The sequence below is a fragment of the Meriones unguiculatus genome, chromosome 11 (genome assembly GCF_030254825.1).
Source record: "Meriones unguiculatus strain TT.TT164.6M chromosome 11, Bangor_MerUng_6.1, whole genome shotgun sequence".
Taxonomy (NCBI): domain Eukaryota; kingdom Metazoa; phylum Chordata; class Mammalia; order Rodentia; family Muridae; genus Meriones; species Meriones unguiculatus.
Genome location: NC_083359.1, coordinates 26,361,846 through 26,385,579, shown reverse-complemented (window position 1 = coordinate 26,385,579; position 23,734 = coordinate 26,361,846). Strand labels below are relative to the sequence as shown.

Genomic DNA, 23,734 nt, shown 5'->3' with positions numbered 1-23,734 from the left:
TCTCATTCTCTATGATTCTGCCCCTTACTCAAAACACGTAGGGATTCCTTCATTTCCTCAGTACCAATAGATTCTGTTTAGCCTTAGAAGCTCTGTATAAATAATCCTGTCTACCTAGACGGCTTTTCACTTTCTAAAGAGATGAAGAAGCTGGGCATGGTGACACAATGCCTTTAATCCCAGCCACTAGGGTACTCACAAAAGGGTATCTGTGAGCTTGAGGCCAGCCTTGTTTTAGAGTTCCTGTAGCCAGACAAGACTACAAACTGAAACCTTATCTCCAAAAGAAACCAAAAAAGAAATATTCAAAGAGAAGTAGAGGATGCATCTTGTTTTTGTGTAAAAATATAGGTAAGTTTCATGGTGCTGATAAAATTTAAGGAATAAACATTTATTTTAAAACTTTTCATATGTATGTAAACATTTACAATTAAGAATTCACAGGCTAAAGCTATAGCTCAGCTGATCAAGTACTTGTCTAGCATCCTGGAAGAACATAAATCTGGTGAAGGGGCAGACAAGGGGATCAGAAGTTCAAAGTCACTCTGTGCTACACAGCAAGCTCAAGGCCAACCTGGAAGACCAGAGATAAAAGGAGAGGGGAGAAGGATCTCTAACTCTAAGAAATGAATTGTGATCAGAATTATGTGAAAATATGTTTTTCTTGTGGCTGTGATGTTCTTAAACAATTGTCTGAGGGCTAAGGATATAGCTGGGCAGTAGAATGTTTGCCTAACGTAAGGAAGGCCCTAACCATGGGCATGGAGGAGATACTTAAAAACTCAAGGTAAAAAAGTGACCAAACTATTTTTCCTTATGTCAACCAAACAACTGTTCATCCAGAGAAAAAGAAATCTAATCTAAATTTAAAAAGAAAGAAAACATCTAAAGAGACACTTTTATAGCCATCAGTAAACAATGGAGGAAGAATGAACATGCAGTTGTCTAATCTGATTTTAACTAAAGAAATGAAAAAGTACATGTGAAGTGAGATACAGGAGACAACAAATATTGGGTTTAGACACTAACAGGAGAGTAGAATCAAAAATTAAGAAAATAGCCAGGTGGTGGTGGCACTTGCCTTTAATCCCAGCACTCAGGAGGCAGAAGCAAGTGAATCTCTTTGAATTCAAGACCAGCCTGGTCTACAGACCTAGTTCTGAGACAGCCAGAGCTACACAGAGAAAGCCTGTCTCAAAAAGAGGGAGAGAGAGAGAGAGAGAGAGAGAGAGAGAGAGAGAGAGGGAGGGAGAAGAAAGAAGGAAGGAAGGAAGGAAGGAAGGAAGGAAGGAAGGAAGGAAGGAAGGAAGACAATAATCTGGGTAGATGAAACAGCTGTTTGATGTGTGAGTCATTTTATGACAATTGTGGTTGAGAACTATCCCCTACTCACAGAGCTACACTCAACACACCAGACTGGGTTCTGACTTAGGACACTTCCTTAAATCTGTTTATGAGCAAAGTGTGTTCCTAATGAATATGTAACTCAAACTTCCTTCAGATTCATTCAGCAAATATTTACTGGACATTATGCTAATCATCAAAAGGAAGAGTCAAATTCTAGGAGGTAAAGCATAAAGACAACAGACAGACAGACACACATCACTTATACCTTTATTGACCCTTTTATGCCTGTTCTTTCTTTTTAAGATATTTATTTATTTATTTTGTGTAGATGAGTGCTCTAGCTGCATGTACACCTGCATTCCAAATGAGGGCATCAGATCACATTATAGATGGTTGTGAGCCACCATGTGGTTGCTGGGATTTTTTTTTTTTTAATCTATTACTTTGGGCTCTTTGGCTGGGGTGCAGATGTAGGTATATTCATGTGGGGAAGGGTAAATAACCACACAGCACAAAGGAAAATTTCCAGGGAATGGCTCAGTGGTGAGGAAGCTTGGTGTTCTTGCAGAGACTCCCAGGTTGGGTACTCATGGTGGCCCACTGTAGCTGTATTTGCAGTGACACGCAAACGCACACACCTAACTTAAAACATAAAAAAATCCACCCAAATCACCTATTTTCCAGTATGGGGGATTTTTTATTTTTTTAAAGTATTTTTGTTTGTTTGAGACGGGATCTTACACAGTGGCACACACCTGTAATCCCCGCACTCTGCGAGGAGGCAGGGGCAGGCGGATCTCTGAGTTCGAGGCCAGTCTGGTCTACAGAGTGAGTCCAGGACAGCCAAGACTACACAGAGAAACCCTGTCCAGACGGGGGGGGGGGGGGGGGGGGTAGAGGGGGTAGAGAAGATTGAAGCGGGGGAACTCAAAAGATCAGCCCATCTCTGCTGCCATCTCTGCTGGGATTATCACCCCGCAGAGCACAAAGCTGCACCGCCATCACCTTCCCACTGGGTGCGCACAGCGAACTACTTCCCAGACTGTCACCGCCGCTCAAAACAAACTCGCCAGGCCCTTGCGAGCGCGCATGCGCCGCACTTCCGGAAGTTATTCCTGCGCTGCCGGAAAACGATAAGGAACCCGGACGTAAACATTACCGGGTCGCCGCGTTGCTGGCTGATGGTTTTGGAGTACTCTGTGGCAGAGCTGGGTAAGTTAGGGTTCCGAGACTGAGCAGACGAAGGGGACTCCAGGGAGCGGGCCTTCTCTGCAGCGAGTCTCCTCGGTGACGAGCCGCCGTCGTATTGCGGACCCGGGAGGAGACTGCGGCCTGGGATTTAGGCGCCACCTTAGGGTCCAGCCGGATGGAGACTGAGTTCTCAAGTCCTGGTCACTGTGGGCCGGACGTCTTGAGCGGCGCTGATCCCTCAGCCCCTAAAAGAATGCCTTTGATGTTTAGTTTTGTGGTTAGGTGGAGATGTTCTTATTTTACGGAGAAAATGTGAGGGTCAGAAGAAGAGTGTCTGTAGCTTTCGGGGAGTGGGAGTTTTTATCTTCTAACCCGGAGAGAGTAGGGACCCTCCGCAGAGCAGTGTAATCTAATGACAGCCCTTCAGCTCGTCTTGATTCTGAATGTGGCAGGCCTACACTCCAGTGTCTGTGGTGCCTAACACGATTGAGAGGACCAACAGTAAAGTCAGGCTTAGGTTTCAGATCCGTCTCTCTTGCTAATGTCTTGTTGGCTGAAGGTGTTAAGCTCCCCAAACGTGTTACCTCGCTGTCAAATTGTTGTTGTAAAGATTAGGTGACGGGGGTGTATGGCAAACTAAAGAAGTGGTAATTGTTAAAATGAAGATGATTGAATCTGTTAAGTGTCCTCTTTTCCCTCCCGGTGTACTTGGGCTACCACCATTTCTAACGCTTTATATTTTTTTAAAAACCCGTTTTCTTGTAATTATGTGTATAAGTAGGTGGTGGGTGGGCTGTGCTCCTAGTAGGAACATGTACAGTCTTCTTGCAACCCCTGTAGCTGGAGTTACAGACCGCTGTGAGCCACCTGATGTCGATGCTGAGAACTGAACTAGATCCTCGGCAGGAGCAGAATGTGCTGCCTACGCCATCTCTCCTGCCCCGTTCACAAACTTCAGTAGAGAACCAGGCATGGGGATGGTACATGCCTATAAATCCAGTAAATCTAGTGCTTGGGAGATAGAGGCAGGAGGATCAGACGTTTTTCCTTCTGCTATAGAGTGAGTTCAGGGGCAGCCTAGCCTGTGGGATATTGTCTCAGAACAAACAAACAACAAAAAAAAAAAAAAAAAAAAAAAAAACCTTTGAGCAGCATCATAGTCTTCTAGTCTCTAAGCACTTAGCATTGAGAAAGAGTTGTATAAATGCCCTTGACTACAGGAGGACCACTAAAGAAAGCCTGGGGAGGGGTGTGGCTTGCAGGGAGAAAGTGGGGTGAGGGTTCGGTCAGAGTGAGTCAGTCTGTTAGATGTGGGGCTGGAAACCAGGTACCAGACCGTGACTGATGATGTTTTAAGTGTTGGCATATAGAGTAGGAATGATAGCATACACGGGCTCCGTACTATCCAGTATAATAGATGCTAGCCGCACGTGGCTGTTGAGGTGGAAAATGTGGCTGGTCCAGATAAGTTTAAAATCCATAATGTTTTTTTAAATTGTTGGGTTTGTTTTTGGGTTTTGTTCTTTTGGGTTTTTTTTAGGTTTTTGTTTTTCGTTTATTGAAAATTGGAATTATGCTGTGTTGGAAATATTTAGTTAAGAGTGTTCTGTGAAAGCTGGGTTGTTTTCTTTTGTGTATGTTTTTGTCAGAATCTTGCTATGTAGCCTGTTGTGGCCTTACAGATATGGTCCTCCTGAGTAATAGGCATTTACCACCATTGCCTTTTTTGTCTCTTTAATACCGTTACTCAAAAACAAAGAATTAAAAAACAAAAAACAAAGAATTACATAAATTGCTGTCACTACTTTTCTCTGGGAGCATACTGCTTTGGAGAGATTTTTGAGCTTGAGCAGTGGGGCATGTGATCAGATTTGTATTTTGAAAACTTAAACTGAACAGTATGGAAAAAATTGGGCAGGATCAGAAGAGATCCCTGAGCCTCAAAAAGTCACAACTTGTACTAAACTGTTGTGGCATTCAGTATAAAAGGAGTAGGTAAATAGCAGTGCTATTTAGAAAGTAAAAATTCTTGTTAGTCATGACATAGGTAGGGGGATAAGCCAAAATAGGTATAGGAGGAAGAGCTGTCAGTGAAAGGAGACTCAATTTCACAGGAAAGGCCAGGAGTTGAAGGTATGTTGTGGATACGTAGCTCTGAGGCTTTATGTACACGGTTGTATGGATTTGAAGATCAAACGGAAATCTGGAGCAGAGAAATAACGTGGAACCTCAGTAGTGAGATCCTCCTCCTCCTGAATCTTGGAAACTGGTATTGTTTAGAGCAATGAGTGAGGCTCTGGCCGCACCATAAGGAATCAGTATCTAAATAAATGTGAACTACAGATGAGCCTGAAAGGGAGTCAAGAACAGGAGAAGAGGTACAGGAAAAAAATGTTAATGTGTTGTAGAAGTCAAGGATTAAGAGTCTGACAAAAGGAAGGAAGGGAACTGAAAGATATGCTGTGGGTTTAGCACATTGATTAGCACTAATTTAGTTTATTTAGTAGTAGTAGTTTTCATTAGCATGGTTGGGAACGGAAGCTAACAGAGCGACTGCGGTAGAGGAGTACAGAGGTGTAGAAATGGAGACACTGTGAATATAGGTCTCTCTCGCGCGTGCTCTTTCTCTTCCCTCTCCTCCCCGATTCCCGTGTGTGTGTGTGTGTGTGTGTGTGTGTGTGTGTGTGTGTTGCTAGGCATCCCTGAATGTAGACTGACCCATCTATATTTCCTTCTGACAAGGTCTCATGTAGCGCAGGTTGGTTTTGAACTCACTATATAGCCAAGGATGACCTTGAACTTCTGATCCTGTATTCATTCCAGATTGCTGGATCACAGGTGTGTACCCACCATGCCTGGTTTTTTGCCACACTGAGAATCAAATTTCTGTGCATGCTAGGCAAATTCTCTGTCAACTGAAGCTTCATCCCCAGCCCCTGAACTCTGGTGGTTGTTAAGGCATTGGGCCTTCAAGGGGAACAGTGGGGCCTCTGTAATTTTAGACTGTGATAGAAAAGTTGGAGACATACAGGAGGGCTAATTTAGGAACATCTGTATGAAAGTCTTTGAAATTTTATATACATGGCTTTCTCAATTTGTAAATTGCAGTGTTGAGAACTTGTGCTGAGAATATGTAAAGACATTATTTTTTCTCTTTGAGACAAGGTTTCACTATTGAGCCTTGGCTAGCCATGGATTCTGTATGTAGACCAGACTAGCCTCCAACTCCCAAATTTGCACATGCCTCTGCTTTCCACGTGCAGGATTAAAGTTGTATATTACACCACCCAGTTTGTAGATCCTTTTGAGGAAGAGAAAGAAACCCTTAGAACTAGTGAGATGGCTCAGCAGATAAAGGCATTTACTACCAACTTTGATGACCTGGGTTTGATTCCTGGGACCCACATCTCAACTGGAGAGAACCAATGCCTACAAGCTGACCTCTGACTGCCCCATACAGCCATGGCATACTTAATCCCTGCCCTACCCTCCCACTCACATGCACACAAAACAAATAAAATGTAATTTTAAAATGTGAAGAAACTCTTCTTTACAGGCCCTTTGAAAGAATACAAATGCATGAGACGAGAGACTACTGTTTAGTGCTGCAAGGACCCAGTTTTGATCACAACACTACAAAAAGTTTGCAAAGTAAGAGGGAGGAAAAAAAATGAAGGATAAAATTCACAGTGTGTATCATTAGGACCTGCTCCAGTAGTCTCAGCAGACATATTCCTGAAGGCCTCCTTTACTGTAAAAAATTCTTTCTTTCTTAGAGGAAGCCAGTTCATCATGTCGGCAGCAGCTGTGGATACGGTTAATGCCACACCCCTGTCAGGGTCAAAAGAGATGAGTTTGGAGGAGCCAAAGAAGATGACCCGGGAAGACTGGAGGAAAAAGAAGGAGCTAGAAGAACAGAGAAAGCTGGGCAATGCTCCTGCAGAAGTTGATGAGGAAGGAAAGTAAGTCTTTTCCTGCATGATCTGCTTAAATCTACACCCACTTCATCAGGTTCTCATCCTTTGCTTTGGTAGAAACTGTCCTTTATTATTTGCAGAATTTTTATTCTTCTTTCTTATCTTATCAAACTCATATGTATATGGTTTAGTAGCCAAATAATACCGAAAAGCCCATAATGAATAGCAGTTATCCCTTTTTACCTTTTTCACTCCCAAGTCTAAAGTGGCTTCTTTTACATCCTTTTTGAATTTTTCACATCTCTGCATAATAATGCCTCTGTGGTTATTTTAATCAGTTGTCTGTGGGCACTAATTTAACTTCCAGCTCTAATAGATGGAGCTCTCTTAATCCCTTCTTGCCTTCCCTCCTCTGTCTCCGTTCAGTTGTTCCTTTAGTCTCAGCATCTTGACTAGAAAGTTACTCAATGTACTGTAACCTGCGTCCTTACTTTTAGTTCTTCTGCTAATGGAGATAGAGGTCCTCTTCCCTCCCATCCCACTGCAGGATTTCTGTTCTCAGCCTCTGTGCTCACTGCCCTTGTGGTTAAAATGCCATTTTCAAACTGTCTTCTTTACAATTTCGCTTAAATTTTATTACAGAGATATCAACCCTCATATCCCTCAGTATATTTCTTCGGTTCCATGGTACATTGACCCATCCAAAAGACCCACTTTAAAGCATCAGAGACCACAGCCAGAGAAACAGAAGCAATTCAGTTCATCTGGGGAATGGTACAAGAGAGGCGTAAAGGAGGTGCGTGGCAACCTATGTGTCCTTTTGTGGGTGGAGATATACCGTGAGGAACTTAAGAACTTTAATGTGATGCTGTTTAAAGCAGGAAGCCGTTATGTGACGCTGGAAAGTCACTGTGTATACAGTGTTAGCGACAGCCTTTCTTACATCAGTCTTATATTGTTGAAATCCTTAAACTCGGTTATCTCAGAAAGGAAAGACTACATGGTCTTCTTTTTAACAAAGTCGTTCACTAGACAAAATAGAGCCAAAGTTATTTTCAAATGACTGATAAATAAGACGTCCGTTTTGTTTATCTCTGATCTTTAATAGAATTCTATAACTACCAAGTACCGCAAAGGGGCATGTGAAAATTGTGGGGCCATGACACACAAGAAGAAAGATTGCTTTGAGGTAAGTTTAGCTCTGAGCCTGTTGGGAAACTGTCAGCAAACCTTTTTATTTTTCCCTTGTTAGAGAAGTTCTGTTTTCATTAAATTATTTTAGAAGAATAAAAAGTTAATTGGATAAAATTAGTCTGGCATCATCATTGTTTCTTGCCCAAAGAAAGCCTGGAAATTATAGACTAAAAAATGCCACAGTATGTCTACCCCAACTCTGTAAAAGTTGCATGAACTCTTTCTCTGTGCTGCAAGATTTTAGGAAAAGATGTGCTGTCTTTCAGAGGCCCAGGCGGGTGGGAGCTAAATTCACGGGTACCGACATCGCTCCAGATGAGCACATCCAGCCCCAGCTGATGTTCGACTATGACGGGAAGAGAGACCGGTGGAATGGCTACAATCCAGAGGAGCACATGAAAATTGTTGAGGAGTACGCCAAGGTTGATCTGGTGAGCTACTTCCTTGTCTCTTCCCTAGAGAAGATCTGTTCTGCTGGGTTTCTAGCCTGACGACACTCTTTTGAATCTTAGGGCACTAGGAGATTGGTGTCGTTTCATTCCATATAGTTGTGTGTCTAATTCAATGGTGAAAACAGTGTAGTGGCCCAACTTGGCAGCAGCTTCTCTCTTTCCTTCTTTATGTTTTGTTTTGTTTTCTTTTCTTTTCTTTTTTTTTTTTTTTTTTTTTTGTAACAGTGTCTTTCTATATAGTGCTAGCTATCCTGGACCTTGCTGTGTAGACAAGGCTGGCCTTGAACTCGTACCTCTGTTTCCCGAATGCTGGGATTAAAGGCAAGTACCACCACACCTGGCTGGCAGCAGTTTCTTGAGTCTTTTATTCTTTAGTTCCAGTACAAAGGTACTAGACATATAAGAACAGACAGACACAGATCATTCTTTTGTTCATTCATTCATTCATTCATTTGTTCATTCATTTACTTACTTAGGCCAGTCTTACTATATAAACCTTGCTTATCTAAATCATTTCACTGTGCAGATCAGGCTAGCCTAAGCCTCACAGAGATCTGCCTACCTGCCTCCTGAGTGCCAGGATTAAAGAAAGGTGTACATCACCATATCCTGCTGCTTTTGGCTTTTTGAAGTTCTGAGGTCTTTGCCCCTAGGCTAGAGCTTGTGTCTAAGGCTGCTTTATGGTGCTCTCACATACCCTGTAAGGATAGGTAGCCTGTTTCAGAAAACTGGCTTTTATTCTAACCATTTTTTTTAAAACAATGATTCTACCTCTCTACCTTCTTACCCAAATTCAGAACAGTAGTCTATTCTGCCTTTTTTTTTTTTTTTAAAGAAATTACTGATTATATTTAAAGATTCTGAATTTTAGTTTTGGGGGTTGACTTCTATCTTGTTTTCATTTTTAAGGGTTACATGTAACCCTGGCTGACCTCGAACTTCTCATAATTTTATAGCTATGTAGCCAAGGATGTTCTAAGCCTCTTCCTCCTGTACACTAGGGTTTTGGACATGTGCCACCAGGCCTGGCAAGCTCATGAGACAGCACCCAGAGATCTCCATTTCCTGTCTTTCCGAACATTGAAATCCATAGTAACCCGAGCCTGGTTGAGATTAGCCAGCCCGTCATCGGGAGTCCGTAGCATCTGCCGCTGTGGCTGGGGCGCACTCTCTGCGATTACTGTTGCTCTCCTGGCTCTTCTTACGTCAAAGCCTGTTCATGCAAGGCTCTAACTCTCTGAGCCCTTTTCTTCTTCTCTTCGTCTTCTTTCTTTCTTTCTGTTTCTTCTTTCTTTTTTCTTGTTTTTGCTTCTTCTTTCATTTTTTAAGACACAATCTTCTACAGCCACACTTAGCTCTAATGACCATTTCTTAAAGCAGTGAAATCACTCATTTTAAGTGTATACAATCCAAATGGCCATTGAGATGTTATAAGTAAAATTAAAATTTCTTTTTTTTTTTTTTTTTTAAGGCAAAACGAACATTGAAAGCTCAGAAACTCCAAGAAGAATTAGCTTCTGGAAAATTAGTGGAACAAGCCGTAAGTAAAGATACAAGATACTCAAGTAAAACAGTGGTTCTCAACCTGTAGAGTCATGACTCCTTTGGGGGTTGAACAACCTTTCACAGCGGTCACCTAAGACAACTAGAAAACAGATATTTATATTATGATTCATAACAGTCGCAAAATTACAGTTCTGAAATAGCAGCAAAAATAATTTTATGAATGGGGGTCACCACAACATGAGGAGCTGTATTAAAGGGCAGCAGCATTAGGAAGGTTGAGAACCACTACTTTAAAACAATGAAATAAAGCTTAGAACAAGAATTCATTTTCTACATCTCCAGTTAGGAAGGAACTGAACTTCTCTCCATCTCCTAAGCACAGAAGGGCACTGCATACACCCAGCCTTCATTCCTAAAACAGATTTATTAAGACCATGTTAGCAATATTAGCTATCATATATTTTAGTGATAGATGAAAAAATAGAGGACCACCATAGAGAAAGGCCTATAAAGCCAGGTTTTCTTTTTTTTTTTTTTTTTTTTTTTTTTTCTTTTTTTTTCTTTGACTTTTTGCATATGTGATGTTGGTGGGGTTCAAACCTAAGTTGCAAACATTCTGACAGCATTTTTTGTTTGGATTTTTTTTAATTTATTTATTATATATACAGTATTCTCCCTGCATGTACACCTGCACCCCAGAAGAGAGCACCAGATCATTATAGATGGTCTTAAGCTACCATTTGGTTGCTGGGAATTGAACTCAGGACTTCTGAAAGAGCAACCAGTGTTCTTAACCTCTGAGCCATCTCTCCAGCCCTGGACTTGATTTTTAAAAACTAGTGAGGTTTGGGCCCAGTGAGATGGTTCAATGGGAAAAGACATTTTCCATGCAAGCTTGGCAACTTGGCTTTAAGCCCCAGAACCCATCTAAAGGTGGAAGGAGAAAATTAACTTCAGAGTTGTCCTCTGACCTCCACATGTAGTCAGTGGCATGTGCTGACACAATACTAAATAAATACAAAGAAAACTAGTCCAGGTTAAGAATTATGATGCATCTAAAGATAAAACAAATGGAAATGAGTATGTATCGGGTTCTTTCTTCATCTTCATCTTCCTATTACTTTGTATGATTATAATTATATAGCAAGAGGCTGGAGAGGTGGTTTAGTGATTAAGAGCACTTGTCTTGCAGAGCCCGTGAGTTCAGCTTCCAGCACCCACATCAGGCAGCTTACAGCTGTCTGTGACCCCAGCTCCAAGCAATCCAATATTCTCTTCTGACCTCCAAGGCAATGCACACAGGTGCATGCACACACAGAGACTCATACACATAAAAGACATTCTACATCAATAAAATCTATTTGTTTTCTGATTTTGTAGAGACTAATAAAGTTAAAGTGTTCACGTTAGCATACTTATGTCAGAATATATGTGCTTGGTACAACTGAAAAGTCTGAGAGCTTACTGAGTTGAAATGAACCAGCCATTCTTCCTTTCCTCCCTCCCTTCTTCCCTCCTCCCCCCTTTTTCTTTCCCTTTCCTCCTTTTTGGTGGTAGGGATCAAACCCAGGGCCTGGTGCATGCTAGGCACACTGTACCACTCACCTATACCTGTTTATATTATATGTTTTTAAAATGCTAAGTAATCGGTAAAAGTGAAAGGGATTTACAAATGAATTTCCTTCCTTCCTGATACAGAATTCTCCAAAACACCAGTGGGGAGAAGAGGAACCTAATTCTCAGATGGTAATACATACTTGGCTTTTCTGACTGCATCTTCCTTTTAGTTTCAATGGCTCGTTGTAATTGTAGTCGTAATAATAGCTTTAAATCACACAAATAAACCTTTGTTTAAAGGGAAAGGAAAACAAGACTTGGGTGCTGCTGTTTTTTTGTTTAGTTTTCTTATCCTCCACTCTTTCAGGAAAAGGATCATAACAGTGAAGATGAGGATGAGGACAAATATGCAGATGATATTGACATGCCAGGGCAGAATTTCGACTCTAAGAGACGCATTACTGTTCGGAATCTCAGGATTCGTGAAGATATTGCAAAAGTAAGTGTTGTCAGCCTGACCTCAGCTTTGATGATAGTGCTTCTGTGCTTTCCTCTGCTCTGCAGTGTCTGTGTGGTTTGATTGGTGTAATAAGTCACTGCAAAGGACGGCATCAGCCACTTTTCACGTACAGAAATGTACATGGACATTTAGTTGATCAGAAACTACTCCTCTTCCAGCTGAACCCCTCCTTGCTATAAATAAATGTTAATTTAGTCTTTAAATATTTTTTTCTTCTAGTATTTGAGAAATTTAGATCCAAATTCTGCCTACTATGATCCAAAAACTAGAGCAATGAGAGAGAATCCTTACGCCAATGCAGGAAAGAATCCAGATGAGTAAGTATCCAGTTAAACTTTACAGACTTCAGAGGAAGGGAGGCAGTGCTTTCATTTTGTGAAGGAGTTTTTCTTGAAGGAAAGCAATCTCTGAGATAGCTTTTTAAAATCTGTGCTTACAGAGTGAGTTACGCTGGAGACAACTTTGTTCGATACACAGGAGATACCATTTCAATGGCTCAAACACAGCGTAAGTATTTTTCTATACAAAGGCTTTATATAAGCTTCAGGGATGAGGACCAACAAGATGGCTAGAGGTGCCTGCCATCAGGCTTGATGACCTGAGTTCTGTCCCAGTGTCTCCATGGTAGACGGAGAGGACTAAGTTGTCCTCTGAGCTCTCATGTGTTATATGGCATGAGTGATCATATGCATTCGCACACACAGATAAATGTAAAAAAAAAAAAAAGATATTGTGGATTATAAACAAGCATAATGGTATATATTTATGGCCTTGGTATTGGGGAGACGAAGGCAGGAGGATTGCCACTTGTTTGAGTCAACTGTCTCAGAAAAAGCAAGCAGACGGGGAAAAAAAGTAGGAGCAGTGATGAGAGAAGCACTGTTAGCAGTTATGGAAAGCTTACTAAAAGGAAAAGGAAAAAAAAAAACCTCAGTGAGCTATCAATTCATTGAAATACTTTGAATTACTCTAGTGTTTGCTTGGGAAGCCTACGACAAGGGATCTGAAGTACATCTCCAGGCAGACCCAACAAAACTAGAGCTGCTGTATAAGTCCTTCAAAGTTAAAAAAGAAGACTTCAAAGAACAGCAGAAAGAAAGCATCCTGGAAAAGGTACCACTAAAAATCGACTTTAATCATTAACCGGTATACAGTCCGAAGAGTCCCTTTTAGCCCAGGAGGCGTATTCCTGTCCCCGCACTGACTTAGTTGTTTAGACTTTTGTAGCAGTTATGGATGCCCCTCCCAAGATGTAGTACTTAAGATAAACATCTGTTTTTTTTCTCAAACTTCTTTATGGCAGCTGGAGCCCCTGATCCACGACTGCTCAAGTCTGCATCACATAGTCTTGTCTCCTTATATCCTGTCCCAGCATTCGATAATGCTTTCTTAGGGTTCCAACACATAGCTACAAAATGTACGCCCCAGTGCACAGAACACACCTGTGCTTTCTTCACTTTTCTAGCTTCCCATTGGTGGAAGAAAGTAACATAATCACATCCAGACTCCAGGGATGGAGAAATTGTCTCCCATCTGTTGATGGGAGAACCAGTAAAGTCATGAGGCAAAGGATATCAGATGTGCACCTAAAAAAAGAGGAACTTACGGCCATCTTGAAACCTATCTCACTTATCAGATAACTGACGACAAAAACATGTTACTTACCTGGGAAGAATTGGTGATACTTTTTTCACCATTTTCTCAGGAAGGCTAGTAAAAAAGAAAAAGAAAAAAGTTCATTAGTTCATTCTCATTGAAATTAAACCGTTCCATAAAGATTTGATATAAAAGTTTAGCTATAAAATATATTTAATAATGCCCAATGTCCTTTTAGTACGGTGGCCAAGAACACTTGGATGCTCCCCCAGCTGAGCTGCTGTTAGCCCAGACAGAAGACTATGTGGAGTACTCCAGGCATGGGACAGTCATTAAAGGCCAGGAGCGGGCAGTCGCCTGCTCCAAGTACGAGGAGGATGTGAAGATCAATAACCACACGGTCAGTGCCCAGCTCCTTACTGCTTCCCAATGTAGCGTCATGCTTAACCACTGCTTTCTTTTTTGTTGTTGGCATTTTAGCTTTGCTTTATGAATTTTTTATACCTGCATGCTCACCCAAAATCAAACATTTTTGTCTCTTGTACCATTTATACTTTGTCTAGGTTTGAATGTACACTAGTATGTATATAAACACACAGTCACATACGCATTCTGTATTTACTAAATTTAGGGCAGAAATACTTGGAAATTGCCCATATGACACTTCACTCATAAACACTATCACATTCCTTCTAAAAATGAGAATTCTAGATAGTCCTGCTACCCTGCTATGCCTCAGAAAACTGACGTAACTCATGTAGCCTTACTCAGGTTATACACAGGCACACATTTGTGCGTTTGTGGAGTTGGCTTTCTCCTCCACTTTTAAATGTGCATTCCAGGGTTCCACTCAGGTGCACCAGCCTTGTGTGCTGAACACATTACCCTTTGAGCCATCTTGCTGGCCCCTTCCATATTTTTTAAAAACCTATACACAAATATGCTTTTGATAGCTATGTTTCGGCCAAGTCCAGTTAAGTCTGTGTTGATGATTTACTTGCTGGTGGTTGTCTCTTTTCCTGTCTCTTTTCAAGACAGTGGTCATTTACCAGATCTGGCCACTTATCATGAAAACTGTCTTATATTCTGTATTTGGCTGTTTGCTAGTAGTAGTGTCATAACTTTCCTTCTGTTCCCTATAGGTCTTAAGACAACAATTTACATCCAAAGCCCAGATTAAGTAGAACCTAAATATTTTGGCAAGAATGTGTAGTAGGTGTTAGTATGTTTCTTTGTGCATTACATCATAATGCATATTTATGTATATGTGCATTTTCTGGTGCTAGGGATTGAACTCAGGATTTCATAGGTGCTTAGCCATGTTCTGCCACTAAGATACAGTCTTGACTCCATTTGTTGTGAACCTAAACTGACCAAATGGCTTTTACATCAAGAATAAAAAAAACCTTATAACCTATAGCTATACTGTGAAGAGTGGAATGAACCAGACAGAACTTACAAATTGTCAACATAATGTAGTCTAACAAGGGTATATGCGCTGTTCAGCAAAAGCCAATTACAGTAAAAACATGGGTTTACAATGCCCTACACCTTAAGTGAATTCAAGTATGCTAAATATTTCCGTAGACTTTTCTTAGGAGTCAGTTTATTGAAACAGTCTTACCACGTAGCCCCAGGCTGGCTCAAATTTAATTGTTCCCTCTTCTGCCTCAAGTGCTGGGATTATAGTCATGGACCATTATGCCTGGCACAGGCTTCTGAGAATAGAACTTAAACCATCATAATTACAGTACCAACTTCTCAAGTTTTGGCATTAGCCCTTTGTCTGTCTTTATTTTCCCCAAAATGGAGTATTGTTCTTTGAAAATACATTCAAGGTGGCTGTATCATTTTATATCCTATCAGCCAAATTTCAGGCTGCTGTCCAAATACTCTCTTGTGTCTATCTCTGCAGCACATCTGGGGATCTTACTGGAAAGAAGGCCGCTGGGGATACAAATGCTGTCACTCTTTTTTCAAGTATTCCTATTGTACTGGAGAAGCCGGGAAGGAGAGTAGTGTAAGTAATTACCCTCTAGTTTTCCTTCTTGCAGAGATCAGTAAGGGATTGAGCCGGGATTTCTTGTAGGCTTGGCTAGCTGTGAAACTACTCAGGCCAAGGATGACCTTGAGCTTCCGAGTATGGCTGCCACCTCCCAGATGCCGAGTTTCCGAAAGTACTCAGGCTTTAGGAGATGCTAGGGATGGAGCCCGGGACTTTGCAGGTTGAGCAAGGATTCTGCCAACCAAGCCACACCCCCAGCCCCTATCTTCTAGTTCTTAAAGTATAAAAAAGCTAAACCCTGTATAAAACGTGTCTTCCGTGTTTCACATTCTAACCTGTTCTTCAAATGATTCATAACTATAGTTTTCAACTCATTATATTTCTTTTCCCACAGAACTCAGAGGAATGTATTACAAATGATGCAACTGGAGAAGAGTCTGTGAAGAAACCGCAAACCCTCATGGAGGTCAGTATGTAATCCTCTGTTCTGAATTGTTAAGTCCTGAGGGAGGAATGTTGAAACGTGTGCCAGAGTTCTGTATTCACATGGCCTTTCAATTCTCCCTGTCAGCTACATCAGGAGAAACTGAAAGAAGAGAAGAAGAAGAAAAAGAAGAAGAAGAAACACCGAAAGAGCAGTTCTGACAGTGATGATGAGGACAGGAAACAGGAGAAACTGAAAAAGGTACCGTGTGACATCTAAATAGTAAAAGTGACAAGCAGCAGGGTTCATTGTCTGTAGGGACCTTGGGGCTAATCATTCTTGCCTGAAAATGAGGAAACAACCCAGAGTGAGGGTTGTTTGCTCAGGTCACATCAATGGCAGTTTTGTGAATCTGAGCATTACTGTGTGTGTGTGTGTGTGTGTGTGTGTGTGTGTGTGTGTGTACCCACGAAGAGGTCAGAAGACAACTGGCAGGAGTTGGTTCTCTTCTTCTGTCATATGGATTGTGGAGATTGAACTGGAGTCATCAGGCTGGGCAGCAATGGCCTTTACCCACTGAGCCATCTCACCAGCCCCTCAACAGAATTTCTTTGCCTGATTAAAAAATATTGCAGAAAGTATCAATGAGCCAAATAGTAATTACTTGCAGTTTCACAGTGCAGGAACCGGCTCCTATATTCTTTCAGATAGTGGGGCTTGATATAGCACTTATATTCCTTGAGGTCTTTGAACATTTGTTCTTTGAACAAAAAGCCGTGTGATGGAGATTTGATGTGCTTATTTTCCACGTCTCACCATAGGCACTGAATGCTGAGGAGGCTCGCCTCCTTCATGTAAAGGAGATCATGCAGATTGATGAGCGGAAGCGGCCTTACAATAGCATATATGAAACCCGGGAGCCCACTGAAGAGGAAATGGAGGCCTACAGGATGAAACGGCAGAGGCCAGATGACCCCATGGCCTCTTTCCTGGGACAGTAGTAACTAGTTAGGATTGGGCACATATGCAGCATGTTCTCTTCAGCTCCTTGCTAACTATAGACAGAAAATCATCGTCTATCCTTTTTGCTGCCTGACAATAAATCTTTCTGGAGTCTCAAAATCATTCTTCTCCACAGTCAAGACACAAAGCAAGCAAGCAAGAGCACACAGTTGTGGTTAAGGTTAAAATCATCTATCATAGGGCTAGAGAGATGGCTCAGAGGTTAGGAGCACTGGCTATTCTTCCAAAGGTTCTGAGTTCAATTCCCAGCAACAACATGGCAGCTCATAAACCATCTATAGTGAGATGTGGTGCCCTCTTCTGGTCTCGTGTATATAGCAGCACACGTGTATGTTCTCTCAAAGCCAAAGCTCCATTCTTAAATCACGGGCAGTTCCTGAAATTACATCACTAGTAATTTAACACCATAATTTGCAGTTATATTAGAGCATTTGGTTTTGCCTTCTAAGATTTTCTTGGTTTTAAACAACAAATATTCTACCATCATCTGCATTGCCGGAAGAAAATCTACAGGGCATGTAAATAACTATGTCCCACGTAATCCAAGTAATAAATCTATTTTTCATTTGGTTTTTAGACATTGGATTTTCATGTGTTTCCTTCATATCTTACATCTTTTAATGGTCAGCATTGACTGCTTCACACTTAAGTTGCTTAACATGAACATTTAGACAGAAATCCTTTCTGTGGTAGAGGATATGGTTTTTTGCTACTGTATGTCATTTAATTCTGGTCTTTGTAACAGTTACAAAAGATCTGAGACATCTGCATACCCAGCAGGTGCCACTTGATAAAATCTGAAAAACAGAAAAACCTGAAACTGAAGATTCTTCTGACATGTCTTAAGGGTGGCTTCCTTGTATATTCATAGCTGATACTGCTGTGGTCTTCAGTCATCCTTACCCAAAAGCATGGCAAAGACAATGCTGACACAGTAAGATTATGAGAACATGGTCTGAGTACTCAACAGATGTGTTCCAAACTGACTTCAAGGATGCACCTCACACACGGAAGAAAAGCATCTTACTCAAATTACCAAATACCTGTCTATACATGTCAGTATTCAGACTGAGATTAAAACCGCAATGCAGGCCTGGAGGATTAGCTCAGTCTGAGAAGGCCTTGCTTTGCAAACATGTTATGAGTTTGAGCTCCACGGTTAAAGAGAAAGAAAGGCCAGCCAGATGCGGTGGTGTGTGCTTGTAATCCCTGCCCTGGGGAGGCAGAGACAAGTACCTGAGGCTCAAAGACCAGCTAGCTCAGCCAAATCTGCAAGTGCCAGGCCAGAGAGCAGCACCTGAGGAACAAGTTGTTCTCTGACCTCTACGCATAAGTGATGCTTGTACCCACACCCCCACACAAAATTATAATGCAAATAGATTCCTGATCATGAAGGCCAAAATTGTGTTGTTCTAGCCATAACATAGGCACCAAAACCCAAAGTCAGCTAATGGTGTCTTATTTTGTGCACTATCTTTTTAATAAAGATGTAATTGAGAGTATTCAGGCTGTGAGTTCTCTGTAGTATCGTTCAACTATTTGGTAGAGAAATAGGTTATAGGCATGCTGAAAAACATGGGCTGCCTTCTTGCCAATTATTGGAGCTTTATCATCTCCGTGTTCAAAGCCTAACTCCTCCCAAAGCTGAGGCCCTTTGATAGCCACAGTTCACACCTTTAAAACCCAGGCCAGACATAGCACAAGCATCTTAAAACGCCCTCAGCCCGTCACCACTGCGCCTGTTAGCAGCCACACCCTGTACCCGGAAGCTCCAGGCCTGGGATGGAACCCTGGCCGGGTTGTAGCAGGAGGGCTCAGGCAGAATTCTGAGAGTAGACCATGCTCTCAGAGTCCTGCTGGAGAGCGGACCTACAGATCCTGAGGTCCTGGGCTCCAAGTTGATCACAACAGAACTGGACCCTGAAACTGGTTTCTGAGCGTCCTCAACCTCACCTAGAGCTGGAGCCGGGCTGCAGGGCACCAGTTCACTAACACTTGAAAGCCTAAGCAATGAAGTTATTTCCTGTGTTCTCCTAATTAAGCTACCCGACAGACCCGGATGATAGGTCCCGCCATCCCCACTAGGATCGAAAGGTACGAGCCTGCAGGTGATAAAGCCAGGTTCCCAGGCGGCTGCCTCAGAAGCTGTCGTCCGGACCCACGTTCCCACTCCTGCCATGGCTGTTGATACGGTCAAGCTTACAGCCTCTTCCTCTCCAACACCGAAAAGTGGTAGATAAGGTCTCTATGGACAGTTCTAGGTCAACCAAGGCTCTACGGTAAGACCTGTCTTAGAAAAAAAATTAAATTATTAAAAAAAAAACCAAGTGCAGTGTGATGAATGTATTCCTGAGGCGTGTGCGCACAGACGTTTCACATTCAAGGTGTTTTTGTTTTGTTTTGCTTCAATACATGCTTTATAAAGGTGCAAAACATTTCACTTTGTGATATTCTTTTTATCTAAACCGGCTGGCTTCAACCACACCATGTAGTTGATGACCTTGAACTCCTGATCTTCCTGCCTCTACTTTCTGAGTGCTGAGGTTACAGGTGTGTACCATCATGTCCAATAGGGAGTACTGGGAATCGAACTCGGGGTTTTTTCTTGTCTTTCATCCATCAGTTTTCTGTAAAAAAGAATTTTTATTTTTCTTCTTAAATTGTTGTCTCAGGTGCTTACTACTCTATCTTCTAATCCTAGGCCTAGGATGCTTTCCACCTCTGAGACTTACTGCTTAATAAGCTCACCCTTCCTTGTTAAAAAAAAATTTAAAGTCTATCTAAATAATTAAAATTGTCTTTTAGGGTGAGCTTATTAAACATGAAAGAAATAAATATTATCAAAATGAATTAAATAAATTACTCTTTAAAAAAACAAATTAAATAAATAAACAAACACCAGCACATTAAATATGGTATGATAGGTGAGGAACTGAGCCAAGCAGAGAGGATCACCCATACTTAAGGACAAACAGTGACCCCTCTCTTCTCTGTGAGGGTTGTTCCTGGGAGGCTAATCAATTCCCAAGAACATCATTGGTGATGAAGCAATACAGCAGGAGGAGGAGGAAGGCCTTACATACACATGCTTCTAGTTTTGCCTTTGGGAGTTAGACTCAGTGTCCACTGCCTTCTCTCCCATGCTGCACGCACGATAATGCTGGTAAATATCCTGCACATTAGTCAGTCTGTGTTTTTAATTACTTTAGTGCTCCAAGTCATCGAGCTTCCGAAAGCTTCCCGCGCCTCATCGCAGAGGTTCTGAGCACAGTTCTGTGGGAGGATGAGAGGACCTTGTTTTTACCCAGAGTTCCAGTCAGTTGCTGTGGGCTAGTGTGCGCTGACCCCAGCTGTTTCCATGCCCCGCGTCTTTCACCCTGACTTCCTCACATCGCACCTTTCCTTACAGATTTTTCTAAGACAGCTTCGACTGTTTTGAGGGCCAGAGTATAAATTATAAATAAGATGGCTTACATACATATGACATTCACACATCCATAAAACACATACAAATTAAAAAGAAAAAATTTAAACAAACAATAAATTTCATATAATAATATACATATGTTCACAGATCAATTATATATCTTTTCTGAAATTTTTCTCACATGTGTAGTTCAGGCAGACGATGGTAGTTTATAACCAGTAGGTGTCGCTGTCTGAAGATTTGGGTGGAAGCAAAGGTGCTGAGATACCAGATGACATTAAACACAGAAAAGGTATTAGGGCTAGAGATGTGGGTCAGCATTTAAGGGGTGAATCCTCTTAGAGAGGATTCAGTTCTGTTTCCAGCATCCACAGGGGGAGACTCGCAACCACCAGTGAAGCAAAGATCTCTGGCCTCCATGCAGGCACCTTCTGGGCATGCACACAAACACACAATTTTAAAATAATAAATCTTTTTTAAGATAAAGGTATTAACTCAAATTTATAATGCCCGCCCTGGATTTATGATGTTTTAAAATTGCCAGACAGAACTCTGGTGGGGCCAGTTAGTTCCAGGCCCTGTGTGCATTCAGTCATAAGCCAGTGGGAATCAAAACCACATCTATGCTTCTAAAGCACAAACTTCACAATACTTGAATTATATAATTCAGTTAAGAGCACAGACTCCGACTTTGGACAGAGAGCAGGGAGTCTGATGGAAGAAGGGATATGTAGAAGGACCTGGAGGGGACAGGAGCCACACAAGGAGACTAACAAAGCCAATAAAAGCTGTGCCCAGTGGGGACTGCAGAGACTGATGCATCAACCAAAGACCAGACATAGAGAGGACCTAGACCCCCTGCTCAGATGTAGCCCATAGACAGTTCAGTCTCCACGTGGGTTCCCTAGTGAGGGGAGAACAGACAGTCTCTGACATGAACTTGGTTGCCCCCTTCTTGATCACTTCTCCCTGGTGGGGCAACCTAGCCAGCCCACAGAGAAAGAGTCCTGATAGGACATGATAGGCTAGGGTCAGAGGAGGAGGGGAGGAGGACTTCCCCTATCAGTGGACTAGGGGAAAGGGAGAGAGGAGGAAGAAGGGGGAAGGGAGGACCAGGAGGAGATGAGGAACAGGGCTACAACTGGGATACAAAATAAATAAATTGTAAAAAATAATAACAATAATAATAAGGCAGAACAGAAAAAAGCATAGATTTTGGACACTTATTCTGCAGACTTTTGAGCCCTAAGTTAAAGAAAAATAGTGTTAAGTTTGACTTTAATACTTATGAAGCAATTAGAAAGGTGAATTAGAAGCTTCCAATGTCCATGTGAATTTGAAGTCCAGTATAAAGCTGCCGTGTAATTCACTGTCTTTTGCGCTTTAGCTTCTAAGAACAAAGAGACCTAAGCTTACATTCCTTTGTTCTGCAAATGTATCACAAGTGGATTCAGTTATTGGCTCAGCGACTCCCTTGCTGTATAAACATGTTAAGAAGAAAGAAGAGGAGGTGAGGAGTGGAAGAGGGCAAGGAGATGGCTCAACAGATGAAGGCCCTCTCCAGCGAGCCCAATGACCTGAGTTTGAGCCCTAGGAGCCACGTGATGGACAGAGAGAACTGACTCCAGAAAACTGACCTTCACATGCCCACTGCAGCCTCTGTGTCCCCCCAACTAAATAAGTAAATGTAAGTTTTAAAAAGGTGATTGGTGCTGGGTGGTGGTGGCACATACCTTTAACCCTACCATTCAGCAGGCTGATCCCTGAGTTCGAGACCAGCCTGGTCTACAGAGTGAGTTCAAGGACGTCCAGAACCACTCAGAGAAATCCTGTCTCAAAACACCAGATGATGACGATGATAACGATGATGATAAATAAAGATAACTGGCTAGTTGAATGTCTCATTTTGACCTGTTCAACATTCATTGGTTCACTTGCTACTTTTCGTCCCCACCCTTATTTTCCTTGAGACCCTTTCCTTCTGGCCTGTCAGTCCTCGTGACCTTCTCTTGGCTTAACTAGATCCAGCCCCAGCGTTTTCCCTGGAACAAGTGTGGAAGATGTTGTACATGCTAAATTGCCAGGATGTGTCTAAATCTTCCGTTAATCGGTTTTGCCACCTTGGACAGAGAAGGTGCCAGGAAATGCAGCCAACAGTTAAAGGAAAAAGATCTCCATTCCACTGCTCCAGCTGCTAAATGCAGCCTTACTCTCCCTGGCCCACCCCAACTCCTTGAGACCACACATTCTCTGTGTTGGAGGCTGCTTCCCATCACAAACCATCCGGAGAGCACTTCATCAGTTGGCTTCCAATATTATGAGTGAGTAATGGGAAAGTTTCTATTCCAGTTTTGTTATGTGGTTTTGGGCAACTCTTACTTGTTCTAGGCCTCAGTTTTCTCCTCTATAAAATCGAGCAGTTGGAAAGGTTTTCTCTAGAGAACCTTTTCATTAACCACCCCCCCCCAAAGAAGTCATATTTTATTTGCTTAAGGATGATGATTTTGTGGCACTGGCAGTATAAAGACATTTTCCTAGCTCTAATTGGAACTAGGCAGTTGGTCTGTGGTATTTGAGTGTTGTTGATGAATATTAATAATTAGTATTCAGTCATATAATTAGTAAAACTTTATTCATTAATCAATAATCTCCCAAAACAACCACACATTGAGACTATGACTCCATAAAAATTAAGCATAGAGGTGAACATAATAACTAATCTATCATCCCACGATCAAATTATCTTTCTTCCATCCAAGCTCTCAGGTACTTGTGTTATTATCTTAGCTGGAATGATCCATTCTCCTCCTCTCCTGCACCTGCTCTTTAGCCTTTGCTCATGGTCCCCAGACCTCCAGCAACCTCAAAACTCCATGCCTTTCTCTTCTGCTGAATCCCCAGCTTCATCATTTCTTCTTAACCAATCAATTTTAAAGCAGGTGGAACAAGGTTTACACAAGGACAGGTGTATGTGAGAATGTGCTTGTCTGACAGGGACAAGATCTGGGGGCCCAGTAATTAACATTACGCCAGGCCAACCCAACAATTCCCCTTTTCTGTTTAAATATAAAGGCCATTTTTAAAAAATAATATACAGTAAAAACAATAATGAAACAACTATAAAACCTATAGGTAAGACTTATATACATAATGTCTAGTTTAAATATATTTGGCAACCTTGAAGAAAATATCCTATCTATGAGGGTTTAAGGTTGTGTACCTAAGTTATTTTTATTATAGTTTGTATATATCAACCTAGAAACATCTATCTAGACTTACAACATCTCTTTATTTCCTAAGCAGCTAAGGTAATTGTAAAACTATGATTATCTGTCTTCATCCTCATCAGAAATTTGAGAAAAAATAAAATTACTTGAGCAAATAGGAAGTGCATGTTAGCAGCTTCCAAAATATAGAAAGTGACAGAGACAGTTTACTGCCTAGACAGCCACCAAAACTCTCTATGGCATTGAAGCATCATATTCAGCCTTCAGTTTGTATATATGCTTGTATATTGATACTAGTTCCTATCCTTGTTGTATAAACCTAGTTGATTGGCTGATTAAAAAAGCCTA

At 41.6% G+C, this 23,734-nt stretch overlaps 1 protein-coding gene across 2 annotated transcripts; it reads left to right on the top strand.

Annotated features, from left to right (window-relative positions):
* Nucleotides 1-2,406: 2,406 nt before the first annotated feature.
* Slu7 (SLU7 homolog, splicing factor) lies at nucleotides 2,407-18,234 on the top strand. 2 transcript variants are annotated; one of them, XM_060363831.1, is made up of 17 exons: nucleotides 2,505-2,559; nucleotides 5,281-5,376; nucleotides 6,315-6,500; nucleotides 7,098-7,251; nucleotides 7,564-7,644; nucleotides 7,916-8,080; nucleotides 9,573-9,641; nucleotides 11,306-11,353; nucleotides 11,532-11,663; nucleotides 11,904-12,001; nucleotides 12,124-12,191; nucleotides 12,658-12,797; nucleotides 13,519-13,680; nucleotides 15,196-15,300; nucleotides 15,680-15,751; nucleotides 15,857-15,970; nucleotides 16,531-18,234. In XM_060363831.1, exons 3-17 carry the CDS (start codon nucleotides 6,331-6,333, stop codon nucleotides 16,708-16,710), a joined length of 1,758 nt encoding a protein of 585 aa, XP_060219814.1. In that variant the 5' UTR covers nucleotides 2,505-2,559; nucleotides 5,281-5,376; nucleotides 6,315-6,330; the 3' UTR covers nucleotides 16,711-18,234. The 2 variants fall into 2 exon arrangements, with proteins under 2 accessions (XP_021504359.1, XP_060219814.1); XM_021648684.2 differs by lacking the exon at nucleotides 5,281-5,376 and having other exon boundaries at nucleotides 2,407-2,559.
* The last annotated feature ends 5,500 nt before the right edge of the window (nucleotides 18,235-23,734 follow it).

Excerpts from the sequence above, each read along its gene's own strand:
- Slu7 (XM_021648684.2), top strand. The coding sequence starts at position 6,331 with ATGTCGGCAGCAGCTGTGGATACGGTTAATGCCACACCCCTGTCAGGG. Across the intron at positions 7,252-7,563 it reads ACAAGAGAGGCGTAAAGGAG|AATTCTATAACTACCAAGTA; the intron begins GTGCGTGGCAAC and ends GATCTTTAATAG. Across the intron at positions 8,081-9,572 it reads AGTACGCCAAGGTTGATCTG|GCAAAACGAACATTGAAAGC; the intron begins GTGAGCTACTTC and ends TTTTTTTTTAAG.